A 23,491-nucleotide genomic window follows, 5' to 3' on the forward strand; every position below is an offset into this window, starting at 1 on the left:
AACGGCTGTGTCAGCACATGCTTTTCAAACATTTTCCCATCTTGCAGAGAAGATGCCAGCCCAGGAAAAAAAATTGTTGGGAGATTCTCTGAAAATGATACATGTAATCCCTATCTGGATATTGCATTTTGCATAATACGGGGGGGGGGGAGTCATTCTTAACGTAGCAATACACCCTCTCGTCTTAGCAAAAGTGACACTCCGTAATTTATGCTTCTGGTGTAAACAAAAACTTGATTTGGACTGGAAAATGCTTTTGTTACTGGAAAGCTACATCCCTTATAATTGTGTGCAACCAATTTGTAAAGACTGAAGTAACTGCAACAATTTTAACATGCAACGTTATGTGTTGGCATACTTTAGGAATGTTAACCCGTGTTGTCTTAAACCTTTTGCAGCTTGATATTGATCTCTGCAAGCCTAGCCCTTGCCAGAATGGAGCTAAATGTTATGATCTGCGAGAAGACTATTATTGTGCTTGCTCCGATGACTATGATGGAAAGAACTGCTCTCACCTTAAGGATCACTGCAAAAATAATTCGTGTAAAGGTATATTTGTCCTGTAAACCTGTTTACTTGGTAGTAGCTAAGTACCTACCGTAGAAGCCATATAAAAATGCACATCTTGCAGGAAAGGTGGCTGTTGGTTAAATTGCTTTTTTTCTTAATTAGTGTGACAAGTCTTGCAAGCTTAAAAATGTAAAAGGAAGCAATACAGTTTGATTTTAGCAGTAAAACTAAAACTCTAGGAAGGAAAATAGAACAAGGTACAAAAACTAGAATGTGCCATCCTTCCTATGGAAAATTAAAGGAAAGGGGGAAAACATTGCCTTCTTTTAATGTACACTTGTAGGCCCAGCTCTCAAATCTGCTTGTGAATGAAGTTTCTTAGAGCATTCTAAATATGCCTACTAAATATTAGGAAGACTTAGTTTAATGAAATGCTGTGCGCTGCAGGTGAAAAAGCTGCATTGGAAGGTGGACTGTATGCAGGATTTGTTTTGTTTTATTTAAAAGCCATATGTCTTATTCTTAGTAATAGACAGCTGTACAATAGAGGTCTTCACAAATGCCACCCGGAAAGGCGTCCGATTAATTTCCTCCAGTGTATGTGGACCCCATGGACAATGTGTCAGTCAACCAGGAGGCAATTTTACTTGTGCCTGCGAGAAGGGCTTTACTGGAACATACTGTCATGAAAGTAAGTGGCAGCGGAAAAAAATATTTTATTAAAAACTAAGCTGGTATGTACGTTGTTGCTGTTGCTGCTGCTGTTATTTCGATTTATATGCCAACCTTTATCAAAAGATCTCAGGGCGGTGTACAGCATTAGAAACACATTTGTTTTGAAACCATTTAGAGGGAGGGCTTAGGCTCCTAATGGGATTTAAAGGATTTCATTCCTAGGTCATTGGTTCAAGATTCAAAGCTTGATCATGGCAGACCATTTCTATGAACAGGAAAAAGGCAGGTGTCATACCACAGACAAACATCATTGTAGTGGAAATATTAAATGGCAGCTATATACTCCTGAATACTTGAAGACTGATTGGATAATTAGTCAAACGCCATGGTTCGCTGGGTGGTTGTTTCTGTTTCTTTAAAACATCCTGGGTACCATTTCAGCAGTTCACAGCAAAACAGTCGCCTTTTACATTCACACAAAAGGCATCTTGTAGTCAAACATTGGTTCTATTTAGCCACCACCCTCAAAAAGTGTATTAGGCAGAAGGTAGATCAGAATCTACAGGAAGATCTTGGGGAGATTTGTAGTAGACTAGCAAGGGTTTCCAGCTTTCAAATGTTTAAAAATAGCAACTCCCCCAAAACCAGCTAAAACAAAGTTTGGAGAGGACTGGAGTTTTGTGTGGCAGAACTTGGAGGTTAGTTCTGGCATTGAAAAATTCTGGACTGAGCATGTGCGCAGAAGCATCCATTTCCTTTAATTGTGTTCTTTGTTCCCTGATCCACAACTTCACACCTTTCTCCAGTTGCGCTCCTGGTACCTAAAAAGTATTCCCATCTCTGTTCTACAAGCTGACACACCTTTTCCAGCTGGAGCAATCATGACTTTCCTCAATAGATGAACACTCTTGTGGTGGCTTGTCACACCAAATAAAATGGTTCCAGTGGTGATTGTGCATTGTCTTCCTTAGATATCAATGACTGCCTTGGAAATCCATGCAAAAATGGTGGGACCTGCATAGATGAAGTTAACGATTTCAGGTGCTTCTGCCAGACAGGCTGGGAAGGAAAACTGTGCGATATAAGTGAGTACAACTAAATGTTTAAATAGCAGAAGTAGTCATGAGTAGGTATGAGGGAGAATTTTGTTTTGGTTCACATTTTAATGCAAATCTACTTAATTCACAGGGACGCGGGTGGCGCTGTGGGTAAAACCTCAGTGCCTAGGACTTGCCGATCGTATGGTCGGCGGTTCAAATCCCCGCGGCGGGGTAAGCTCCCGTCTTTCGGTCCCAGCTCCTGCCCACCTAGCAGTTCGAAAGCACCCCTAAGTGCAAGTAGATAAATAGGTACCGCTTTATAGCGGGAAGGTAAACGGATGTTTCCGTGTGCTGCACTGGTGCTGGCTCGCCAGAGCAGCTTCGTCATGCTGGCCACGTGACCCGGAAGTGTCTCCGGACAGCGCTGGCCCTCGGCCTCTTAAGTGAGATGGGCGCACAACCCTAGAGTCGGACACGACTGGCCCGTATGGGCAGGGGTACCTTTACTTAATTCACATGTCCTAAAAATGCAAGCTGAAGTACAGCTCTCCTTCAGAATTCACACTTCTCCACATTTTACACACTGCAGTTCTGCAATCAGATAATCTGTGCAAAAATTCATAGTTTAGGGTAGGTGCATAAAGTGCATTTTACTACAAACAAGTGGTGTGTAAATTTTGTTAATTGTAAAAATAAATTTTAAAAAATATGTGGGTGAAAGTAACAAAAATGCATTAGGATTAATTGCTTGCAAAATGTGTATATCAGGGAACATTAAATATAAAAATGTGTACAGTAGGCAAAAGGCACAGTAAAATTCTGATGAATGTTGACTGGAGAACTGAATGTAAGACTGGAAAAGTGAGAAACCTTGAGAAGCCAAAACTGACAACCTTGTCCATGCCTAGCCAGGAGACTGACCCTTTCCTGCAGCCCAAGTTTTACTCAGAAGTTTACTGGAGCTTATTTCAGGAAAATAAGATTATAGCCGTAAACTTGTTTTTCATTTGACCATGTGTTGCAGAGTGCATGCCTAATTTAAAAACACACACACACCCCTAAAGAAAGAGGAAAATGTCTCTACTTATCCAGACTATAATTCTTAAGAAGAGTTTGTCTCTGTGATCTTGTTTGATAGCTCTCAAAATAGAAAAGGTTAATTCAGAGAAAACATCTCCTAAGTGCTATAGTACAATTTGTATCTTTCTAAATATGAACTGTCCTTTATATCAGAATGATTTGACTTCTGTTAATTAAATGATAAGTTATGACACCATAAATAATTCATTCTGGAGCATATAAAATAATTACCATTTGAGCAGAAGCCTGGGACCTAATTTTTACTGTTCCACTTTAAACACTATAAAGTGTTGTGTCTAGACCAAACTGATCAGATTCTTTATGGATGTGAGTACATGAAGAAGCTGCCTTTATATCGAATCAGGTTACTAATCCATGTTGCCCAGTGTTGGCTGCTGACTGGTATTGCCTGTCTGCTGTGTCGGGCAGAGTTTCCTTTTCCAGCTCTACAGCATGAGATGCTTTAACTGGAAAGGGCAGGGGTTCTGGATGTGAAGCAAACACTTGTCTTACTGAGCTGTGGTCCTCCCATAGAATTAGCAGGGTTGGGAAAAGGGGGTGATGTAAGGTGCTGAGATTTCAAATGGTGGTTTGATTCAAAAGACTTTCTGGTTTGGTGCCCAGGAGTCAAAAGAGCCTAGTCTATGCCTTCTGATTAAAATATAGTACTGTATAAATACTGAGAGTCTTAATGTCAGGGTTGTGGGTTTGAGCCCCACGTTGGGCAAGTGATTCCTGGATTGCAGGGGTTTGGGCTAGATGACCTTCCCGTCCAACTCTGCAGTTCTGTAGTTCTATTAATCTCATCTTGGCTTCTTAGGTCATTTAATACTGAAAACAGTTTCTAATTGCTCCTGCACAAGCCATGTTACTGAGATAGGCATCTCTCTTTTGGTATTCTTTTCAAAAATTAATTTCTGCCTCTTTTGCCTAAAGTACTTCTTCCCTTGGAATTTTTTAGATTTCAATGACTGCTTGCCAAATCCATGTCACAATGGAGGCCGATGCATTGATTTAGAGAATGACTTCTATTGTGAATGTACAAGTGGCTGGAAAGGCAAAACATGCCATTCAAGTAAGTGTGCTTTAGATGGTATGGTTCAGCTCAAACCCAGAAGTTAAAAGAGGAGAGTATTGTAAAGTAACTGAAGTAGCTTTGAAGGGACTCTAAAGACTGCAGAAAGGGATTTGATGAAGAGAGTCATGTAGAAACAAGTCCAATCACTGTCTGCTTTTCCCCAAATGAAACCACTAAGTTTTTTTTTAAAAAAAATTTGGCACACTATATTGAAGCTGAAGAAAGAAAGTTTGGAATCTTGTCATATCAAAATGAAAACTGCAGCTCTGCCCAATGCTTGTGGCATAATTTTATGAAATTAAAACTAATTTCAAACTGTCTTTTGGAACAATTATTTCCACGGTTGAGTGAATCATTTATATATGTATCTATTCATTTAGGTTTGTTAGCCCCATGCCATCCTGAAACCCCCTGAGTTGTTCCAGTGCATAAAACAAACACCCTAAAGAATAAGCTCTAAACATTTTGGCTCGTAAGATTCCATAGTAGTGTATCTGGCTCTAACAAAACATTCGTCTCTGGTTCCTAAAGCAAAAAACAAAAAAACAAAAAAACTTAGACATCCGATTAGCTGCTTAAATTTGTTTTGATGGCGCTTTTTAGGTGAGTACCAGTGTGACGCGAATACTTGCACAAATGGAGGAACGTGTTACGACGACGGGGATACTTTTCGGTGCTCTTGTCCTCCGGAATGGAAAGGAAGCACTTGCAACATTGGTAAGTGCTTAATCTGCTCAGTAATATATTCAGATTGGATGTGCGTCTGCTTTGCTCAGGAAGCTAACTATAAACAGCCTGTGCTTTTTTCCCCCCTTCCCCAATCTCATTAGTGATCAGGGGAAAACATGGTTAGAACATAATAGTAAACAGGAACCCTTTACTAGTCTTGCTTTTGCTTAGCGAGCTCTCCTCCGTCACAAAAATCACAGGCAGTTTTGACTGTAACTGCACAGGAGAAGAAGTAGAAATGGTTTTCTTCAAGTTGGCTACTCTAGAACCATTTTGAAGCCAGAGCTGTGGGAGGAACCGTCATTTCTCTGAACAGATATGGGTAAAAACATATTTTGGCAACATCAAGCTATCGTTGACACATTTAGAATATAGTGGTACCTTGGTTTATGAACTTAATCCGTTCCTGATGTCCGTTCTTAAACCAAAGCCGTTCTTAAACTAAGGCGCTCTTTTCCTAATGAGGCCTCCCGCCGTTGGTGCCCTTCCACCGTTCGGCTTCCGTTTGTAGACTGAGGTAAAGTTCACTAACCAGAACACTACTTCCGGTTTTGCGGAGTTCGTAAAACAAGTACCGTATTTTTCGCACCATAGGACGCACTTTTTCCCCTCCAAAAATGAAGGGGAAATGTGTGTGCGTCCTATGGTGCGAATGCAGGCTTTCGCTGAAGCCTGGAGAGCGAGAGGCATCGGTGCACACCGACCCCTCTCGCTCTCCAGGCTTCAGGAAGCTATCTGCAAGCCTTGCAAGCCCGGCGGGAGTTCCCGCGGGCTCACAAGGCTTGCGGGCAGCAGCCTGCAGCCCCGGCAAGTGTCCGCAAGCCTTGCGTGCCGGCGGGAGGTCCCAACGGGCGCGCGAGGCTTGGGGCGGCAGCCTGTCACCCGAAGCACGGGGAGCCCCCCGGAGGGCTCTCCGTGCTTCGGGCGAGTGTCTGCAAGCCTTGCGCGCCCGGCAGGAGGTCCCGACGGGCGCGCGAGGCTTGGGGCGGCAGCCTGTCACCCGAAGCTTCGGGCGAGTGTCTGCAAGCCTTGCGCGCCCGGCGGGCGCGCGAGGCTTGGGGCAGCAGCCTGTCACCCGAAGCTTCGGGCGAGTGTCTGCAAGCCTTGCGCGCCCGGCGGGAGGTCCCGACGGGCGCGCGAGGCTTGGGGCGGCAGCCTGTCGCCCGAAGCACGGGGAGGCCTCCGGAGGGCTCTCCGTGCTTGGGGCGACAGGCTGCAAGCCTTGCGCGCCCGGCGGGAGGTCCCGACGGGCGCGCGAGGCTTGGGGCGGCAGCCTGTCGCCCCAAGCACGGGGAGGCCTCCGGAGGGCTCTCCGTGCTTGGGGCGACAGGCTGCAAGCCTTGCGCGCCCGGCGGGAGGTCCCGACGGGCGCGCAAGGCTTGGGGCGGCAGCCTGTCACCCGAAGCACGGGGAGCCCCCCGAGGGCTCTCCGTGCTTCGGGCGAGTGTCTGCAAGCCTTGCGCGCCCGGCGGGAGGTCCCGACAGGCGCGCGAGGCTTGGGGCGGCAGCCTGTCGCCCGAAGCACGGGGAGGCCTCCGGAGGGCTCTCCGTGCTTGGGGCGACAGGCTGCAAGCCTTGCGCGCCCGGCGGGAGGTCCCGACGGGCGGCGAGGCTTGGGGCGGCAGCCTGTCGCCAGAAGCACGGGGAGGCCTCCGGAGGGCTCTCCGTGCTTGGGGCGACAGGCTGCAAGCCTTGCGCGCCCGGCGGGAGGTCCCGACGGGCGCGCGAGGCTTGGGGCGGCAGCCTGTCACCCGAAGCTTCGGGCGAGTGTCTGCAAGCCTTGCGCGCCCGGCGGGAGGTCCCGACAGGCGCGCGAGGCTTGGGGCGGCAGCCTGTCGCCCGAAGCACGGGGAGGCCTCCGGAGGGCTCTCCGTGCTTGGGGTGACAGGCTGCAAGCCTTGCGCGCCCGGCGGGAGGTCCCGACGGGCGCGCGAGGCTTGGGGCGGCAGCCTGTCACCCGAAGCACGGGGAGGCCTCCGGAGGGCTCTCCGTGCTTCGGGCGAGTGTCTGCAAGCCTTGCACGCCCGGCGGGAGGTCCCGACGGGCGCGCGAGGCTTGGGGCGGCAGCCTGTCGCCCGAAGCACGGGGAGCCCCCCGGAGGGCTCTCCGTGCTTCGGGTGAGTGTCTGCAAGCCTTGCGCGCCCGGCGGGAGCTCCCGCCGGGCGCGCAAGACTTGGGGCGGCAGCCTGCACCCCGAAGCATGCGGAGCCCTCCGGAGGGCGCCCCGTGCTTCGGGCAAGTGTGCGCAAGGCTTGGGGCGGCAGCCGCGGCTGGGGGGGGGGAATAATTTTTTTTTATTCATTTCCCCCCCCCAAAAAACGAGGTGCGTCCTATGGGCCGGTGCGCCCTATAGAACGAAAAATACGGTAGTTCATAAACAGGGCTGTTTGTAAACCGAGGTACCACTATATATAAGGTTGCAGGTTCAATGCCCATAAGGATTGCTACATATTCTTCCATTGCAGGGGATTGGACTGAAACATAGCACACACATGCTTGCAGTCCGAAGTGTGGTTTGTTGGTGCCAAGGAGGGCAGTGCCCAGACTACAGAATTCTCCCTGCCTTTTTTTGATACTGGCTTTTAAATAACCTACGAAGGCTCATTTCATTTTGGCAGGCTTTTGCTGACAATTGTAGTGTTAGGTTATTGACTATTGTATCGATTATTGTTGAAACCAGCGTTGGGGTCTGAAAACTAAAAGGTGGGATTAAAATACGTTTCATAAGACTGATGCAATACTAGGACTTTTGGCTTTCATATTTTTAATTTCCTATCTTCTTTTTTTAACATTAAAGCTAAAAACAGCAGCTGCCTTCCTAACCCTTGTTTAAATGGTGGAACCTGTGTTGGCAGTGGAGATTCCTTTTCTTGCATTTGTAAAGAAGGTTGGGAAGGACGTACGTGCACACAGAGTAAGTGCTTTCCTCTTTTGTGTCAAGACTGACACTTCTAATGGCTGTAGATTATTCCGATTTGGGCCCAGTTCCCAATGGCTTTACTCACAAGGATCACGGGAACATGCAAACCCATTCACCACAACAAGGTGACAATCCAGTGAGTGAGTGGCTTTTACAGATAAAGCCCTAAATGGACTGCGGTATCTCAAGGACCTCCCCCCCCCCCCCATGACCAACGTGGACCCTGCAATAATCATCTGAGGCCCTTCTTTGTGTACTTCCTCTATGAAAGGTCCAGAGGATGACAACATGAGAACCGGCCTTTTCTGTGGTGGCTCCATGTTTGTGGGAGGCTCGCCTGGTAGCTTTGGTACATATTTTTAGGCACCAAGCGAAAGCATTTCTCTCTAACCAGGCCTTGGGCTGATTCTCTGACCTTTTAAATGTGGGGTTTGGGGGGGCTATTTGGTTTGTTTGTGTTTTTGTTTTGTTATGTATTTTGTGTTCTCACTTTGTATTTTTATGTTGTGAACTGCCCTGTGATCTTTGAATGAAGGGCAGTATACCTACTACTAATAATAATAGTAATAATAGTAGTAGTAGTAATAGTAATAATAGTAATAATAGCTCTTGTTCAAAATATCCAGAAAGCTCATTATTGCTTATGATTGGGAGTCCTGCGTATCACCAGCTTTTGAGACTGAGCTATATAAATCATGTCAGAATATTTTCCTTAGTACTACCTTGGGAGACTTTAACTAGCATGCCAATATGCTGATTTGCTTAGGTGTGGCACAGTTTGACTTTGTGGCTCAAGTCGGAACATGCACAAAATGTTATACCTAGTCAAAAACTTCAACCCTGCATTGAAATTACATTTAATTGCCTCTGTCTTGGTTAAGTTGTTAGCCCTCACCACTGTTTATAGTGCATGGAGCTACCATTTATTTATGCCTAAAACAGCTGGCTAGGAGAGAGAGGGAGGCTGTTCTGGTAGTGGCTCCATGTGAGGGAGCAGTCTGTGGTACCTGGAAATGACTTCTTGCTGTTCTTCATTCAGCAGCTATTCTAGAGCTGTTTAAACGGTTTCCTTACGCACTTCACAAGTTGATTAGATAGGAGAGGAAGTTTCCTCAACACACTTCAATCTGGAATTTAGCTGCGTAGTCGAAAGGTCAGTGGGCGGTGGAATCTAGTTGAAAGCAAGGAAAGGAATCCTTAATTCAAATATTGTCTTGTGTTAAGTGCTCATTACACAAATTACAAGCCCAAAGTTCTAAATATGGGATCCAGCCCTGATTACTTCTACAAGGTGTGGTTTACATACATAGCCTTATATAGTGGGAAATGACATAAAAGCTGGTACTTGCTCAGCATATCTTGAGAAATGAATTCAGAGGTCCCATCCCTCCTCTTAAAAGTACATTTGTTTTCCCTCATCATATTTTGATGGGCCTTACAATACAATTCTCCTATATTGCTGATAGCCACATTTAAGAGTTGAAGTGGTGCCTTTACTGTCTAAAATGTGTCATTTTTGAGGTTGGTAACTGATGCTTGTGTGCCACCTATACCTGCAACAGTCATGTGACAGTTCTATAGCGCTGTCATGTGATGAGAGCACATGTTATGACATTGGACACACACAACAGAAAACCAGCAAGCTTCTAGGAGCCCAAGCAAAACCTTGGAGTTGCATGCTCTCCCATTTCCTCCTGTAAAGTCCATCTTCTCCTTCTACATATGAGAGGAAGACTTCTGAGTTTAGTTTTACTTTTAGCAAATCACTGTTTAACGTTTTTAATGTTTGAGGTTTTATTCTGTGTTTAATGTTCTGTTGAAAGCCGCCCAGAGCGGCTGGGGAAACCCAGCCAGAGGGGCAGGGTAGAAATAATAAATTATTATTATTATTACTACTACTACTACTACTACTACTACTACTACTACTACTATTTGTTGTTGTTGTTGTTGTTGTTTTGTTGTTGTTTATTACAGACCAGGGATTCTGTTTTAAAACTCTATAGTTTCTAAATAAGCCAATAAATTAATACGGGTGGCATGCAAGAAAACTGTGTATACATAGACCTGCTAGATCAAGGTGCAGTTTTTAACCTGTGTACATAATTCAATGCACTGATTCAGTTTAATTTTCTTTGTTCAGATATTAACGACTGCAATCCACATCCATGGTAAGTACTCATGATCATTCTTTTTTCAAAATGCCCTAGTACAATAGCTGAATGCGAATAATCCTGTTAATCAAGGCTACTTAAGCCCTATACTCTAAACTATTGTGCTGGTCTTTCCAATGAACTTCCTGTATTTCTTTGCTAACTGGCAGCTCTGCCAATACGTATGCTCCTATGGAGCCTGGTTTCTGCTCCGTAGTGGTAATATGAGATTTGTAGTTTGAAAAGTTCTATGAAATTAGCCTAAAAAAAAATAAAAAATTTAAAACCCCACTAAAGCTATTAGGCTCATTCAGTTATAGGTATTTGGCATTTGTGTCAAGAGTAGGAGTTTAAAGTGGGAAGACGGTAACAAAGCAGAAAGCGCATAAGTGTTAACCGTAATGAATATTGACATGAAAATAATACCAATGGTTTTATAATTGAGCATTTGAGGACACAGTGCATACGAAAGATTCCTGTGCCCATTTTGACTAAATCCTTGCATCTGAAGGACTGAAAAGGACCTCTGCCATCTAGTTGAACTTGTTCTGCCCCACATTTTTAGGAGCCAAGTTGTGAAGGTTTACATACATGCATACCCATAATTGTCGTCAGTGAGACAGTGTGCTATGGATAGAAGATCTTAGACATATCTGGCTTCAAAAAAATAGTTCATACCATTTCAGATAAGGGTAGAAAGCTGCCTGCTCCGGAAGAAGTCTCAATGGCTAACTAGCTCGGTATCCAGTCTGACCCAATCAGCAGGACTTCCCAGCAGCATATATGAATGGCTAGTTGACCCTTAAGTGTGAAGAACCACCTGCCCATCCTCTTAAAAGCTGCCTTGCAGATGTTAGGGATGAGGAGAGAATCCAGAAAGCTGTATCTCCAAAGTGGACACACCCTACCCAATTACTCTGAAACCCACCCTTGCCAGATTTCTATCCTCCTGCAGATTTGCACATGAGGTGGTCTGACAGCTGCTTGTCTGTCATCAGCTTTCGCTGTTTTTAAAAAAGGTAATTTCAACTGCCTACGGGTGGCTAGCTAGCACACGGGGCTCCTCTCACCTCTCACTTTGAAATCAATGTAGAAAGCCCACCTGGAAGTACTTGGTCTCGACAATATGCTGTTGGTCTCAGTTAACTTTATGTTCAATTTCCCCTGAGACTCTATAAGGGGGATTGGATGTAAAATGCACATATAATTTCTCCTGAGAGCCAAGGTGCATCATCAGAACTTCTCTGCTCGGGCAACTTGCTACATTGATTTCAATATGTGAAGCAGTAGGAGCCTTGCACTGTCACTAGCTTACCTTAGGCTGCCAAAATCATGTTTTTAAAAACAACAGAAGATAGGCAGACCCCTCGTAATCTTTTTATTAATTTGTACATTTAAAAAATATGTGCACCGTTTTAGGGATTTGTATGGATTTGTCCTCAAAAGCACACCTGGAAATGAAATAGGAGAGACTTTAGTCCCATCCCATTATGAAGCAGACTGACACAGATTTTGGCCCTGTGTCCATCCATAGCTGGGGAATCCTGGTCCCGTGTCCACAGAGTGTTGTCCTCATAGCTCTGTCACGCTTGTCTTGAAGCGAAACAGTACAGACATCTAGGGAATGTTCCTGGGAGTGAGCCGCAACTGGCCAGTGCTCACTTCATATGTGAAGTTTTGATGTGTTTGCGTCTCCACTCTTTCCAGTCAAATATTACCAAAAGGATGCATGTTGAGGATGCAAAGGCAACGCATGCTTTCCCCTTGTAACGTGCAAAGCAGCCTTCAAATTATTCAGAGAAATAATTTCTATCCCTTCCTTATAGTCCTTATCCAGTCTTTTTTAAAAGTACATTGTTCCTTCCACAATCTCAGGAAAGCTGATTGCTATCTGCTTATTGAGCAGCACAGTTCTCCAGTGCCTCTTTGTCTTTCAGTATTCCTGCCCTGTGTATAATAATTCAGACTTTGGTGTACTGTACTTTGTCTACATGTTGCGAAGCTTCCAAGTCTTGTTCCCGGCCCGTGATGGTTGTAGAGTTTCTGGAACCTGCTATAACTGCATTCAGAAGCTCTGCAGTCATAAGAACTTGGAACATGACAACCTTTTTTGATGCAGTAATCTAAATGTAATGAAAGCAAGTGGATTTTAAAATGTCAAGTTAGCTTTGGAATGAGTACACATTTCTAAAGCTGTGTCTTTGCTTAAAAAGCAATTGGTCTAAGAATTATTCTCTATTGCTCCTTGTATTCTTTAAAGCATGTCTGTCCCATTGTCTTTCCATTTTATTAGAAAATATGGGGTTTGAATGAAAACTGATTCAATGCTATCCTTAATATGCTGCTTCTCTTAATGGGAATAGACCCCCTCCTCTGTGCCACTGATTATTTAATTAACAATGTTTAATTGGAGAAGTTAAGACAATGCAGATGGTTTATTAAATGAGCGTACATTATGAATTAACTAAGCATCTTGAATACTGCATGACTGAATAGTGAGACAATGTCTGTTGATACAAATAAAAGAAATTTGCATTTGAACAGGCCATTATGTACACAAACCCAAAGGTTCTTATCTCTCAGCTTGTGAAACTACCCTGACAGCCTTCATTGCAATGATAGGTTTATTATTTTTACAGTTACAATGGAGGCATCTGTGTTGATGGTGTGAATTGGTTTCGTTGTGAATGTGCACCTGGGTTTGCTGGTCCAGACTGCAGAATTAGTAAGTACCTGCGTAAGGAAAGGACCGAGGAGGTCGTGCCGTTGACCTGAACTCTTTGTTGCATTGTACCCTTTGAGTTTCAATGCATTAAGCATTCATCATCTGTATCCCAAATAATGAAGCAGAAGCTAACTGAATTATTCACAGATGCTGACCCTTACCTTGTAAAGAATGGTGACTGCTTTGTTTTGGGACAGAATTCCTTTCTTCATTTGACAAATGCAACTAACAGTGATTTGGCGTAAATTGTATTTAAGCTGTACACCCCAGCCCTTAGTGAAACCTTTCCTTAGACAGTATCCATAAACAAAGCATTGGTATTTTTTTTAATAGGACTTGCCCCTTGAAGTGTTTCTTTACATGCATTTCACATGCTAAATATATGCTGCTTGAAAGAAGTAGTAATGTTCTGATATCTTCCTCTAGTAAGAATGCATACTAAAAATGGTGTAACCTATCCTGAATCTTTTAGCGGCAATACAACTCCAGTAGAACATCTTAATTCCTGGAATGCTCAGCAGTGTTGCTAGATCATTGGGACATAAATGTTAGCTAGCACGGGGAAATGCAAACAGAATTATCTGGGGGCATTTTCAGTGCACAGCCACAGGTTACACAGGATACTGACTTGTGCTTCTACAGATGAGTCCTCTTACTTTTTAGCATTCTGTAATACTGTATAAAGCCTGTTTTCTTCCCTTTCAGATATTGATGAATGCCAGTCCTCTCCGTGTGCATACGGTTCTACGTGTATTGATGAGATAAATGGCTACAGGTGCATTTGCCCCCCTGGGCGAGCTGGAACTAGATGCCAAGAAGGTAACTTAATGCTTTAAACTGAGAGCAATAAATATCAAATGCTACTTCGCAGTGTCTTGCACAGCAGCATGTGCTATAGCTTATCTGTAAGGTGAACTTGGTATTCTCTTTTGGCTTGATCCAATACTTAAAATGAAAACTATTCCCTGTTCTTTCTCTCCCCCCCCCCCCAGTGATAGGATTTGGAAAGTCTTGCTGGCTTAAAGGAACATCCTTTCCCCATGGCAGCAGATGGGATCAAGAATGCAACAACTGCCACTGTCTGGATGGCCACATTGACTGCACCAAGGTAGTTACATGAAGTTGCATGCTAAATCATTTAAATTGCCTATTCCTTCAAACTTTTCAACCCTCACCGCACTCACATGTCAGCTTCATTAATTTACTTCTATGACATTTTCAGCACATGGTTGCATTGAGAACTGCTACTCCCCCATCCCTTTGCTCCCTCCAAGTTTCACCTGATATGTACCTGATATCATAAGCATTTAGAAATATTATAACTTAGGCTTGTTATCCGTCTTGCTTGGGAGACAGTGGAACAGGGGTCCCCAAACTAAAGCCCACAGACCGGATAAGGTCCGAGGGACTTGTTTATCCGACCCGCGGTGACCCCCGCCACCCGCTCTTACCGGCGCTACGCTGCTCAGCTGCCCACTTCCAGGTTGGAGGAGCACCAGAAATAGCTTGTGCGCATGAGCAAGCATTATTTGCACATGCGCAAGCATTATTTCCGGTGCACATCTGGGTCGGAGGAGGCCCGTGCACATGCGCACAAGCTATTTCCAGTGCTCCAACCCGGAAGTGCGCCGGAAATAGCGTGTGTGCACGCATATGGGCACGCACTTTCCAGCCCGAGGCGCGGTAAGTTTGCTGACCCCTGCAGTGGAATAATTCCTGTAATGATTGTATGCACAATGTAAAGAAATCAGTTTGATTTGAGTAGCATTGCTGAGCCTAGAAGTGCAAGTCTCGGTGCTTTGTAATAATCACCTGAGATAGGAGATGAGCATTACAGTCCCCAAAATCTTCTGTGGCTTGGATTAGCTAGAAGAGAAGCCTCCTTGTTTGAACTACAAGCTACTCCATCCCTCACTTTCATGATTGTCCATTGTTACACGCTAAAAAACCCCTCTGCTACATTCTAGGTGTGGTGTGGGAGAAAATCTTGTTTGTTGACCAAACATGGGGACCATGCTAGTCACCAATGCTCCAGAGGTCAAGAATGCCAAGAGAAAATGTACACCAAATGTTTCCAACCGCCTTGTGCTGACTGGGGGGAATGCAGCGAATCAGAACCTCTTCCTGTCAACATTAAGTGTCCCCCCAATTCGGGTTACTTGGACAACAGCTGTGCAAGAATCACTCTGATTTTTAACAGAGACAAAGTACCCCAGGTGAGAATTTGAAGTCTTACGAACATCTTGACAGAGTTTCTAAGCAATGCACAACGTTGAAACCTACAAATCTTGCTTGAAAAATGTGCTTCTTTATCACTTCCAAACTGCCTCGGTTTTTCAGACATCTGCCATGGAGTTCAGCTGAGTGATCCATAAGAAGGTACCTTAGACTGAGTTGGACCCATTGGTCCATCCAATGGGCTGATAACTGACTGTCCCCTGGCTTTCTCGGTTTCCCAGGGATTGAACCTAAGGACTTTCTGCGTGCAAAGCATTTGCTGTACCGCTGAGCCCTTTCCCCTTTGAGCTCCACTGAGCAGAGAAGGAAAAGTGCTGCTTTTCCAGAATTATTCAGCACTAGTTTGTTCTGAAATAAAGGCTTTGCGTGGGTGCAGATTAGGGTGCAGCTGGTTTCCTCCGAGGAAAATCCATTGAGATTCCTGTGTCTTGGTTTGCGTTAGCTTTGGATTTAAAGAAAGGTGTGAATTGTTTGTTTTAAATGCTCTAATGCGTTTCAGTGCACTGCCCCAAAGAACGAACATCAGTGATAGATTGCAGTGTAGAGCTTTCAGAATGATGCAAGGAAGCAAGCCAGTTTTGTGAAGGTTAGGTACAGGTGCTGTGGACCTTGGACTTTTTCCTGTATTTGCTTTTTGAAGCGTCTTTTAAACAAGCCACCAGCTTTCCAGTCTTTCAAAACTTGCCTTGCTTGTTAGGCCCTTATCTGCACTATGGAGTTTTTTGCAGGATGTTGAGTGTCCTCTGACTTGCCAGTGGCATCTTCAGTGGGCTACCATTCCTCCTGCTCCTAGTGAAAAGGAAATGCAGCAATCCCAAAGAGCGAGCACAACTTTAGGAAAGCTTTGGATGCCAGTCCATAGAAATTATTTATTATTGTCCTTTATACTTTCCCATCCATCACCGTCATCAGTCAGTGCAGCAGTTTGGAGTTGAGGTTACTTTGTAAGTAACCAAAAGACCTTTTCACATTGGATTGACCTGTAAAGTAAGCCAGTGTTGTGCTTTACCTTTTCTACCTATGAATTCACAAGACAAACACTTTTGTAGTGTCAGATTGTTTCCTCCCAGCCTTGAGAATGAATTCTGTGGGGGAGTGAGGTCATCTTGGGAGGTGAACCCCCCCATTCCTTTTGTTCAGGTCTTCATTAATACCGCCTGTGATTTAAGGCGAACTTCAGTTCCCTTCCTATCTTCCCAGAATGCTCCAAGAGAATACAAAATGGTCCAATGAGAATGCTGAATATTGGAGCAGTGCTTCTAATGTTTTAAGTCCCCTGTTTGTGTGCCTGGGCATCAAATGACACTGGGAGATTTGGAGCGAAACTTTTTTCTACTTTACTGTTACATCAATTTATCATTTCTAAATTGTTCTGAAATTACTGTGTACTTTAATTTTTATACTCCGGTTTTCTAGAAGAGTTGGTTTTGTTTTCTTTCTCACAGGGCACTACTGTTGAAAATATTTGCTCAGAAATCAGATATTTACCAGCCACTAGGTCCGTTTCTAGTGAGAGAATGCTACTGGTGTTGTGTGATCTATCGTACTCCATAGAAAACGCCGTGGAAGTTGCTATTGTAAGTATTAAACTTCTTTCTAAGTGGGGAAAATGTGTTGTCTGTAGTAGCCTTGATGAAAGCAGGTGTCAGAAAGACTCAAGACCCTGAGCTAGTTACCATGAGCTTCATCAGGAAACCAGTTGAAGACTTTACTTACTTACTTACTTACTTACTTACTTACTTACTTATTAAAATATTTCTGTACCACCATATCATAAAATATATCAAGGCAGTATACACTGAAACAAAACATCATTACAAGGTTTCATCACTTAAAAAAAATAAAACACCAATAGTCAATTCAGATGACAACTATTCAAAAGCTAAGCAGATGTTGAGATGCATTGTTGAAATGCGGCCAAATCTATCAAAGAAACTGGCATAATGACAAGAACAGAAGCGTTGGTTGTGTGAATGCGTGAGGCAGAAGGACAATAGGGTTGAGACCTTCCTTGGGTGAGGGACAGAGGAGCAGAAGGCCTTCAGTTCACAGTTAATGCAATTATGGAAGAGGGCAATGGATGTCTTGGGTAGGTAGAAGCCAGGGAAAGACTGGGTTTAACCTGGTAGCCACTATACAAAAAAGTTAAAGCATTCCACTAAGCGATCTTTTGCTGCTACCCTGTACAGAGCCAGCTTCAAAACTCCATTGTAACATTGCTGGTTACACTAAGACAACTGCTTGAGCAAAACAAAAAAGCATCAGAGAATGAAGAGAAGTACTTGAGATTTGTCTTCAGCCCAAGAGCTCATCCATACTTTTAACCCATATCTTGATCAGATTGTGTACCAATCAGTTCCCCGGGTACAAGAGCTTTTCTCATCATAGCTGTGCCTTGCAAAAACCCCATCTGACCTGCTGAACTGAAGCTTGCTTAAAGCAAAATCTCTTCCAATTTTACACACATAGGATACAATCTGATTCAGCAGGTACGACCTGATTTTTGCAAGGCAAAACAAGGAAAGCTCTCAGACCCTTGGGGGGGGGGTTAATTGGTACACAATATGGGTCAAGCAAAAGTGTGGGTGACTCCTAGCACTCTGCTGCTTTTCTTAACTGCCATCAAATTGTTTTATGAATTGTTTTACTGATTGTAACATTTAAGTTACTGTGTATGCCTCTTTTGGTGGTGGAACAATGGGATACATGTTTTGTGTGTTGTTAGTGGTGGTTATTTGTACCTCGTGCATCTGACTTACCTACGCCAGGCTGCTTCCAACAAATATACAAACATAATAAAATATATATAATGCTGGAGTCAAGCGTGAATTGAGAGAGAGGCTGCTACCTTTTCTTTATTTAGAAGGAAAACATTTCAAGTAATGTAACAAATCCTGGCCCGTTGTTTTCCGTGTGGCAAAGCAGTTACGATTACAAACACAGCTCTATGTCCTCGCTGTTCCTCTGAAAGTGGAAAGTGACTTAGGACCAAAGACTGCTGTTGATGCAGGAGGTGCTATTTTGTTTGCGTGTGTGTGTATGCACGCACACACACAAGAAAGAAAGACACTTAAAATCAGGTGTGGAAGTCTCCAGTTTTTTTTTATTGCAGCAGTGGTGCCAGGGAAGAAGGCATTTAACCCTTCCTGTAAAGAATTAGCCATAGGGTGAGGAAACTGTGTGAGCCTCTGTTTCTTCCCCCACCCCCGCTTTTGTGGGATTAATAGTAGCTTGTGGGGAGTTTGCACAAGGGAATATCTTCAATTACTCTCTTCCCCCGGTAAAACTGCTCTGACACACATATACACCACAGCTGTTTTCAACAAACAAAAACCAGATGGGCTAGCCAAGCACGCATCTCTTGTGACGCATCTGTTTCAGGATTTGAAGTAGTTGGTAGGCTCATTGGGAAAGCTACATAGTTGGCCCTCTCAATACATAGAGCTGGTCCGAAAATAACGGATCCTGCTTGTCTCTATCAGCCCTTAGTGCCTTCAAAGGCTGGAGAAGGGAAGAGCAACGATTATAGGATATACACGTGAGCAAGCTAGAGGTTGCCTTCCTAAACTTGGTTTCTTTCTACTTGCAACATGAATTGCCTAGGAAATAAACAGTTACCTACAATTGTGCAGTTCAGAGTTTGGTTGTAGACTTCCCCTGCTGCACTGCTTCTGTTTAAAAATTGGTTAGTGAAGTCACCATGAAATTGCCTCTGATGGCTCTGGCAGAAAGGTAAGGTGAGTTCAGCTTGGAAGAGGGGAATGAACTTGGATTCCCTAAGGGCGGAAGGCTGTTAGCTGTCACCTTCCTTGTTATTAGGGCAAGGGAAAGAGGTCCTCGCGCCAAAAGGTGTAGTATTGGCCAGATATTCTTAGCTGCTCTGCTACATCTGCAACTAAAGAATACTCTGTGCTATGATGCAAACTGGAAAGCGCACAGTTATATATAACAGATCATATCATTAGTGTAGATGCCTAGTTGGATACCTTAAAAGCCTCCAAACGATGACTAAGTTTAGCTCAGAGGTGTAAGTAACACGGAAGTTTGTCATGTGTATCTTACCCAAACTGCTCTTAATGGGCAGGGCGCACACTGCTAGCATAATATTTCTATACTGGCGTCAAACCAGCACTCATCCTTTAGCAGCAAATTGGAACTTTCAGGTTCTCAGACTTGAGCCTGGTCCCCTAAATATAAGGTAACATGGCTATTTTTTAAAAAATACTTCATTGTAAACTTAAGTTTCCTGTCTGTTTTCTCTGTTCCCAGTCTTTCATCTCGCATCAAGAGGAGACCGATAACAGCCTTATTCAGAATGCAGCCAACACTATAGTAAACACCATTACAAAGCGACAAAACAGTACAGTTATGCTGGCAGTAACTGAAGTCAAAATAGAGACCATAGTGGTTGGGAATTCTTCATCAGGTGAGTTGTGTGTGCCTTAAGTGTTGGGTTAATTGATGGCATAACTCAAAAGTTAAGCTGTGCATTGCATGCCATTCCACGAGGCTTTTGTGAGACGGTTTTTGTTCCGTTTTTACACAATGCAGCTGCTGATGTTGCAACTTTGAAATGGAAGGCCAGTGGGGAGGAACCTCTTGCATAGTCCCCCCTCCCCCCCCCCCCGCGCTAAAAATAGTTTCCTGGAGGCTATTTTTGCCTCCACTAGGAAAAAGATACCTGTGTCTTTTCCCTATTAGGGGTAAAATTAGCTGAGGGGGGAGATTATCAGCAGGAAAATGGTGCAGGGTTTAAGAAGCACCACTCTCCCCACTCCAGCTGGTTTTCTACCTCAAATTGAGTGGCTGCGTTGTGTAAGGGGTGTGGGCAAGGAAGACCAATGAAGAATCATAACGCATAGCATTATGCTTCGCTTTTATTCATGCAGTGAGCAGTGTTAGATGCAATTTCAGCCCACTCCCCCTTTCTGGAACAAGGGCCGTGTGATTCAGAAGAGGGCCTGCATATCACTGCAAGATTATTCTTGCTAGCTGTGCCACATGTGGCTGACTAGTACAGAGGTACCTTGGAAGTTGAACGGAATCCATTCCGGAAGTCGGTTCGATTTTCAAAACATTTGGAAACTAAAGCGCGGCTTCTGATTGGCTGCAGGAAACTCCTGCAGCCTGGCGGAAGCCCCGTCGGACGTTCGGCTTCCAAAAATAGTTTGCAAACTGGAATAGTCACTTCCGGGTTTGCGGCTTTCAGGAGCCAAAACGTTTGAGAACTAAGCTGTTTGAAAACCAAGGTACAACTGTATTTGAAATACTAACAAATTTGATACCTACCATATTTGGCCTTTCCTCCCCCCCCCCCTTTTTTTTTTTTAAAAAAAATAGTGTTGAAGTCTAGGCTGGCTATTGAGTGGTTGTTGTTTTTACGTCCATGTCACATCTATTACCTACTGGCTAACAGATACCATTGCTTGGGCATATTGTGTCCATAAAGGTTAGATTTTGTGTTTCCAAATGGGACAGCTGTAGGGACAATGGGTTTGCGTTGTTGCTTTCTGCTTTCCGCACAATGCTCTTGGAGGACCAAAATGGGCAAAACTTAAAGAAAAAACTAAAAACCTCGGGGATCGTCCACACTCCTATTTGTCCTGTGCTTCTAAAGCATGGGTCCAGATCCGAGCAGTTTCCCCCTTGGCCTGCTGCTTTCTCAGGGAAAACCTGCTCTGAATCGAAGCAAACAGTCAATCCAGAGAAAACCCAAATTGCCATTTTTTTGCTCCAATTGAGTGCTAAAGAGAGGTTTCCCCGTGGGAGAAAGCAGCAGGACAAGAGGAAGTGTGGAATGAGACTTCAGTTGAACAACAGCTAGATTGTTAATGTCCCCTTGGAGCAGGTATTTATCACGCCTCTTGGAGACTTTATTTGCACATGCTTTCAATTCCGTCTTGCTTAGCAGTTGCTCACTAAGCTGTGTGTTTGGCTTGTGTTTTCTAGATTACCTGGTTCCAATCCTTTGTGTAGTTTTTAGCATTGTGTGGTTAACCTGTATAATTATCTGTGTGTGGTGGACAAGAAAGAGAAGAAAAGAGAGAGAGAGAAATCGCCCATCCATAGAAGAGGCTGCAAATAACCAATGGGCGCCTCTAAATCCCATATGGAATCCTATTGAGAGACCTTGCAACCGCAAAGGCATTCATTATGAACCCAAAAATTTTATAGCTCCTCAAAAAAGAACTTACGACGGAGTAGAGGAGTACACAGAGTATGAGGAGGAGGAGGAGGAGGAAGAGAGAGAGGTCATGGAAATGGACAAATTCCTCTCTCACAAACACTCTAAGCCTTTGTCAGCAAAGGCAATGGACTCCTTAGAGAATAGTCCTATTAAGAAATCTCTTCAGACAACCAAAATGGACAACAGATCTGTAAAAAATGTGAACACAGCAAACCTTGAAGGCGGAAGAGACTAAATCTTTGTTTGGACCATATCCGCGCTGTCAACGTTGAACAGAGTTGGAGAAATTGGTGTCTCCGCTTTGCACCAAGGACTTAATTGTCTGGAGTCAAATGTTCATAGTTACTTTATTTTGAATAAAAAAAAGTTAAAATGATAAAAACTTTATTTTGTTTCTTTTAGCCTTGTATAAATTATTCAATGACTGTCAGATGATAGAGTAATCTTTGATAGTTGCTATTTTTGTAAACTTTACGTGGAGAACACTTGCTGTGTTTGCAGAGGAGGGAAGTTTGTATTTTCGATTTCATAAAAGTTTATCACCCAAGACTCTACACTGTTTACAGAACGTGTTTCTTTTTACCTGTTGTAACAGTAGCTTAAAAACCTCCTGGTTGAGGAAGTTACTGGACTTAAGGGGTAAAAAAAACCTCACATGAACTGTTCTTTTGAATCCATACTTAGAAACCACTCCCTGCGCTTAAGTTCTGCAAGTTTCCCCCCACCCAAAAAAAAAAAAAATGCCTTATTTTTTTGGAACAAAAAAATCCTATAGAGATCTTTCAAACTGTGGTTGGAAAAAGTGGCCTTTTTAATTTGACTATGTAAATTTGTTTTAATTACCTTAGGATTGCAGTATTGAAGCACGCGTCAAGTGCCTTGAAATTTCAACTTCCTTTTTCTATAGCAACTGTCAAAGACTGCCATGCCCATCTAAGTTTACCATAAGAGGATACCATATTTGGTATTCTCAAGACTGACAACAGTTTATTTTCAGATTACGAGAGTGTGTTTTTGTAAATATGTACATATTTAAATGAATCATTTCTGTATATTTGAGTTAATAACTTAAAATATTTTTGGTCTTTTTTTTTAAACGTCATTCCTTTTTAATTTATGTCACAGAAAGGGAAGTTTTATGGCAGTTTCTAAAAAAAAATGAAAAAAGAATACAAATAAAACTTATTTTGGTATTATGTCCATATTAGGAAGTGATGTTAATGCAATCAATGTTGGGAATCTGTTGATCACTTTTTTTTGTACTTTTCCAATGTATCACCATCATTTCACATGTAAATAGATCCAGACTGTTTCCTCCCATCTCAAGAACGCAGAGTAAGTATACTGTACAGTATAAAAACAGGGCAATATTTTTCTTTCTTTCGTGAATGTCTTACATGTGGTATTGCTTTTTTGCATATTTTTTTTTAAAATACAGGCCTAATGAAGGGAACAATATTTTTTTTCTCATTTCTTGTTTCTGTTCACCTCTGTGGAAGAAGGCTGGCAAACTCAGATTGGAGCCAGGCATTTTGGCAGATCCCACTGCTGACACCAAAACAGCAGTCCTGGCACCTCTTTTGTCTCCCTCTTTCCTTTGATAGCAAGTCATGTTTTGACATGACAATGCCCCCACCGCGCTGAGTTTCCCTGCCTCTGCTCCACTTCATTGGCTGCTACTAGCGGGGGTTGGGAAACTTGTAGCACATCGTGCCACACCTTTTGTGTATTAGATGTCCGGGGGACTGCTCTTCTTGACCCTATGATGCCCAGGCTTCCACTAACATGGACTCCTGGCTTGGTTATTGTTAAAGGCTTTGTTCCAGAATTCACTGCAGCGCCCGAGCATAGATCAGGTTGCATGATTCAGAAGTCACTGCAGATCAGGGGCAGAGGAAGGGGGATGCAGTAGGTGTGGGCCGCCCTGGGTATCACCACTGAGGGAGGGGTGACAAAATGCCAGGTGGCACTCACCGTGGGGCCTTCAGCACGCCCAAGCCACGCGTCTCTCTCTTTTTTTTAATATAATTTTTATAAAGTTTTCCATATTTTATTACATTTCAGTATCAAAAAATAACTTACGACGTTGCTTAAATAAAGCACCGACCTCCTTCCTCCCCTCTAACAGACTTCCATATCTCATTACCAATTTCTCCACA

At 43.6% G+C, this 23,491-nt stretch overlaps 1 protein-coding gene across 2 annotated transcripts in view; it reads left to right on the top strand.

The window, feature by feature from the left end:
• Positions 1-22,086, top strand: part of JAG2 (jagged canonical Notch ligand 2) — an 89,789-nt gene extending 67,703 nt beyond the window's left edge. For both annotated transcript variants that reach the window (XM_053409266.1, XM_053409327.1), the window contains 14 exons: positions 399-549; positions 1,037-1,201; positions 2,157-2,270; positions 4,267-4,380; positions 4,987-5,100; positions 7,910-8,026; positions 10,173-10,200; positions 12,822-12,907; positions 13,613-13,726; positions 13,900-14,015; positions 14,875-15,123; positions 16,591-16,722; positions 19,415-19,571; positions 21,095-22,086. In XM_053409266.1, coding sequence (XP_053265241.1) covers positions 399-549; positions 1,037-1,201; positions 2,157-2,270; positions 4,267-4,380; positions 4,987-5,100; positions 7,910-8,026; positions 10,173-10,200; positions 12,822-12,907; positions 13,613-13,726; positions 13,900-14,015; positions 14,875-15,123; positions 16,591-16,722; positions 19,415-19,571; positions 21,095-21,567 — 2,130 coding nt within the window. In that variant the 3' untranslated portion in view covers positions 21,568-22,086. The remainder of the gene's footprint in view (positions 1-398; positions 550-1,036; positions 1,202-2,156; positions 2,271-4,266; positions 4,381-4,986; positions 5,101-7,909; positions 8,027-10,172; positions 10,201-12,821; positions 12,908-13,612; positions 13,727-13,899; positions 14,016-14,874; positions 15,124-16,590; positions 16,723-19,414; positions 19,572-21,094) is intronic.
• The last annotated feature ends 1,405 nt before the right edge of the window (positions 22,087-23,491 follow it).

This window comes from Podarcis raffonei, chromosome 1 (genome assembly GCF_027172205.1).
Source record: "Podarcis raffonei isolate rPodRaf1 chromosome 1, rPodRaf1.pri, whole genome shotgun sequence".
Classification (NCBI taxonomy): domain Eukaryota; kingdom Metazoa; phylum Chordata; class Lepidosauria; order Squamata; family Lacertidae; genus Podarcis; species Podarcis raffonei.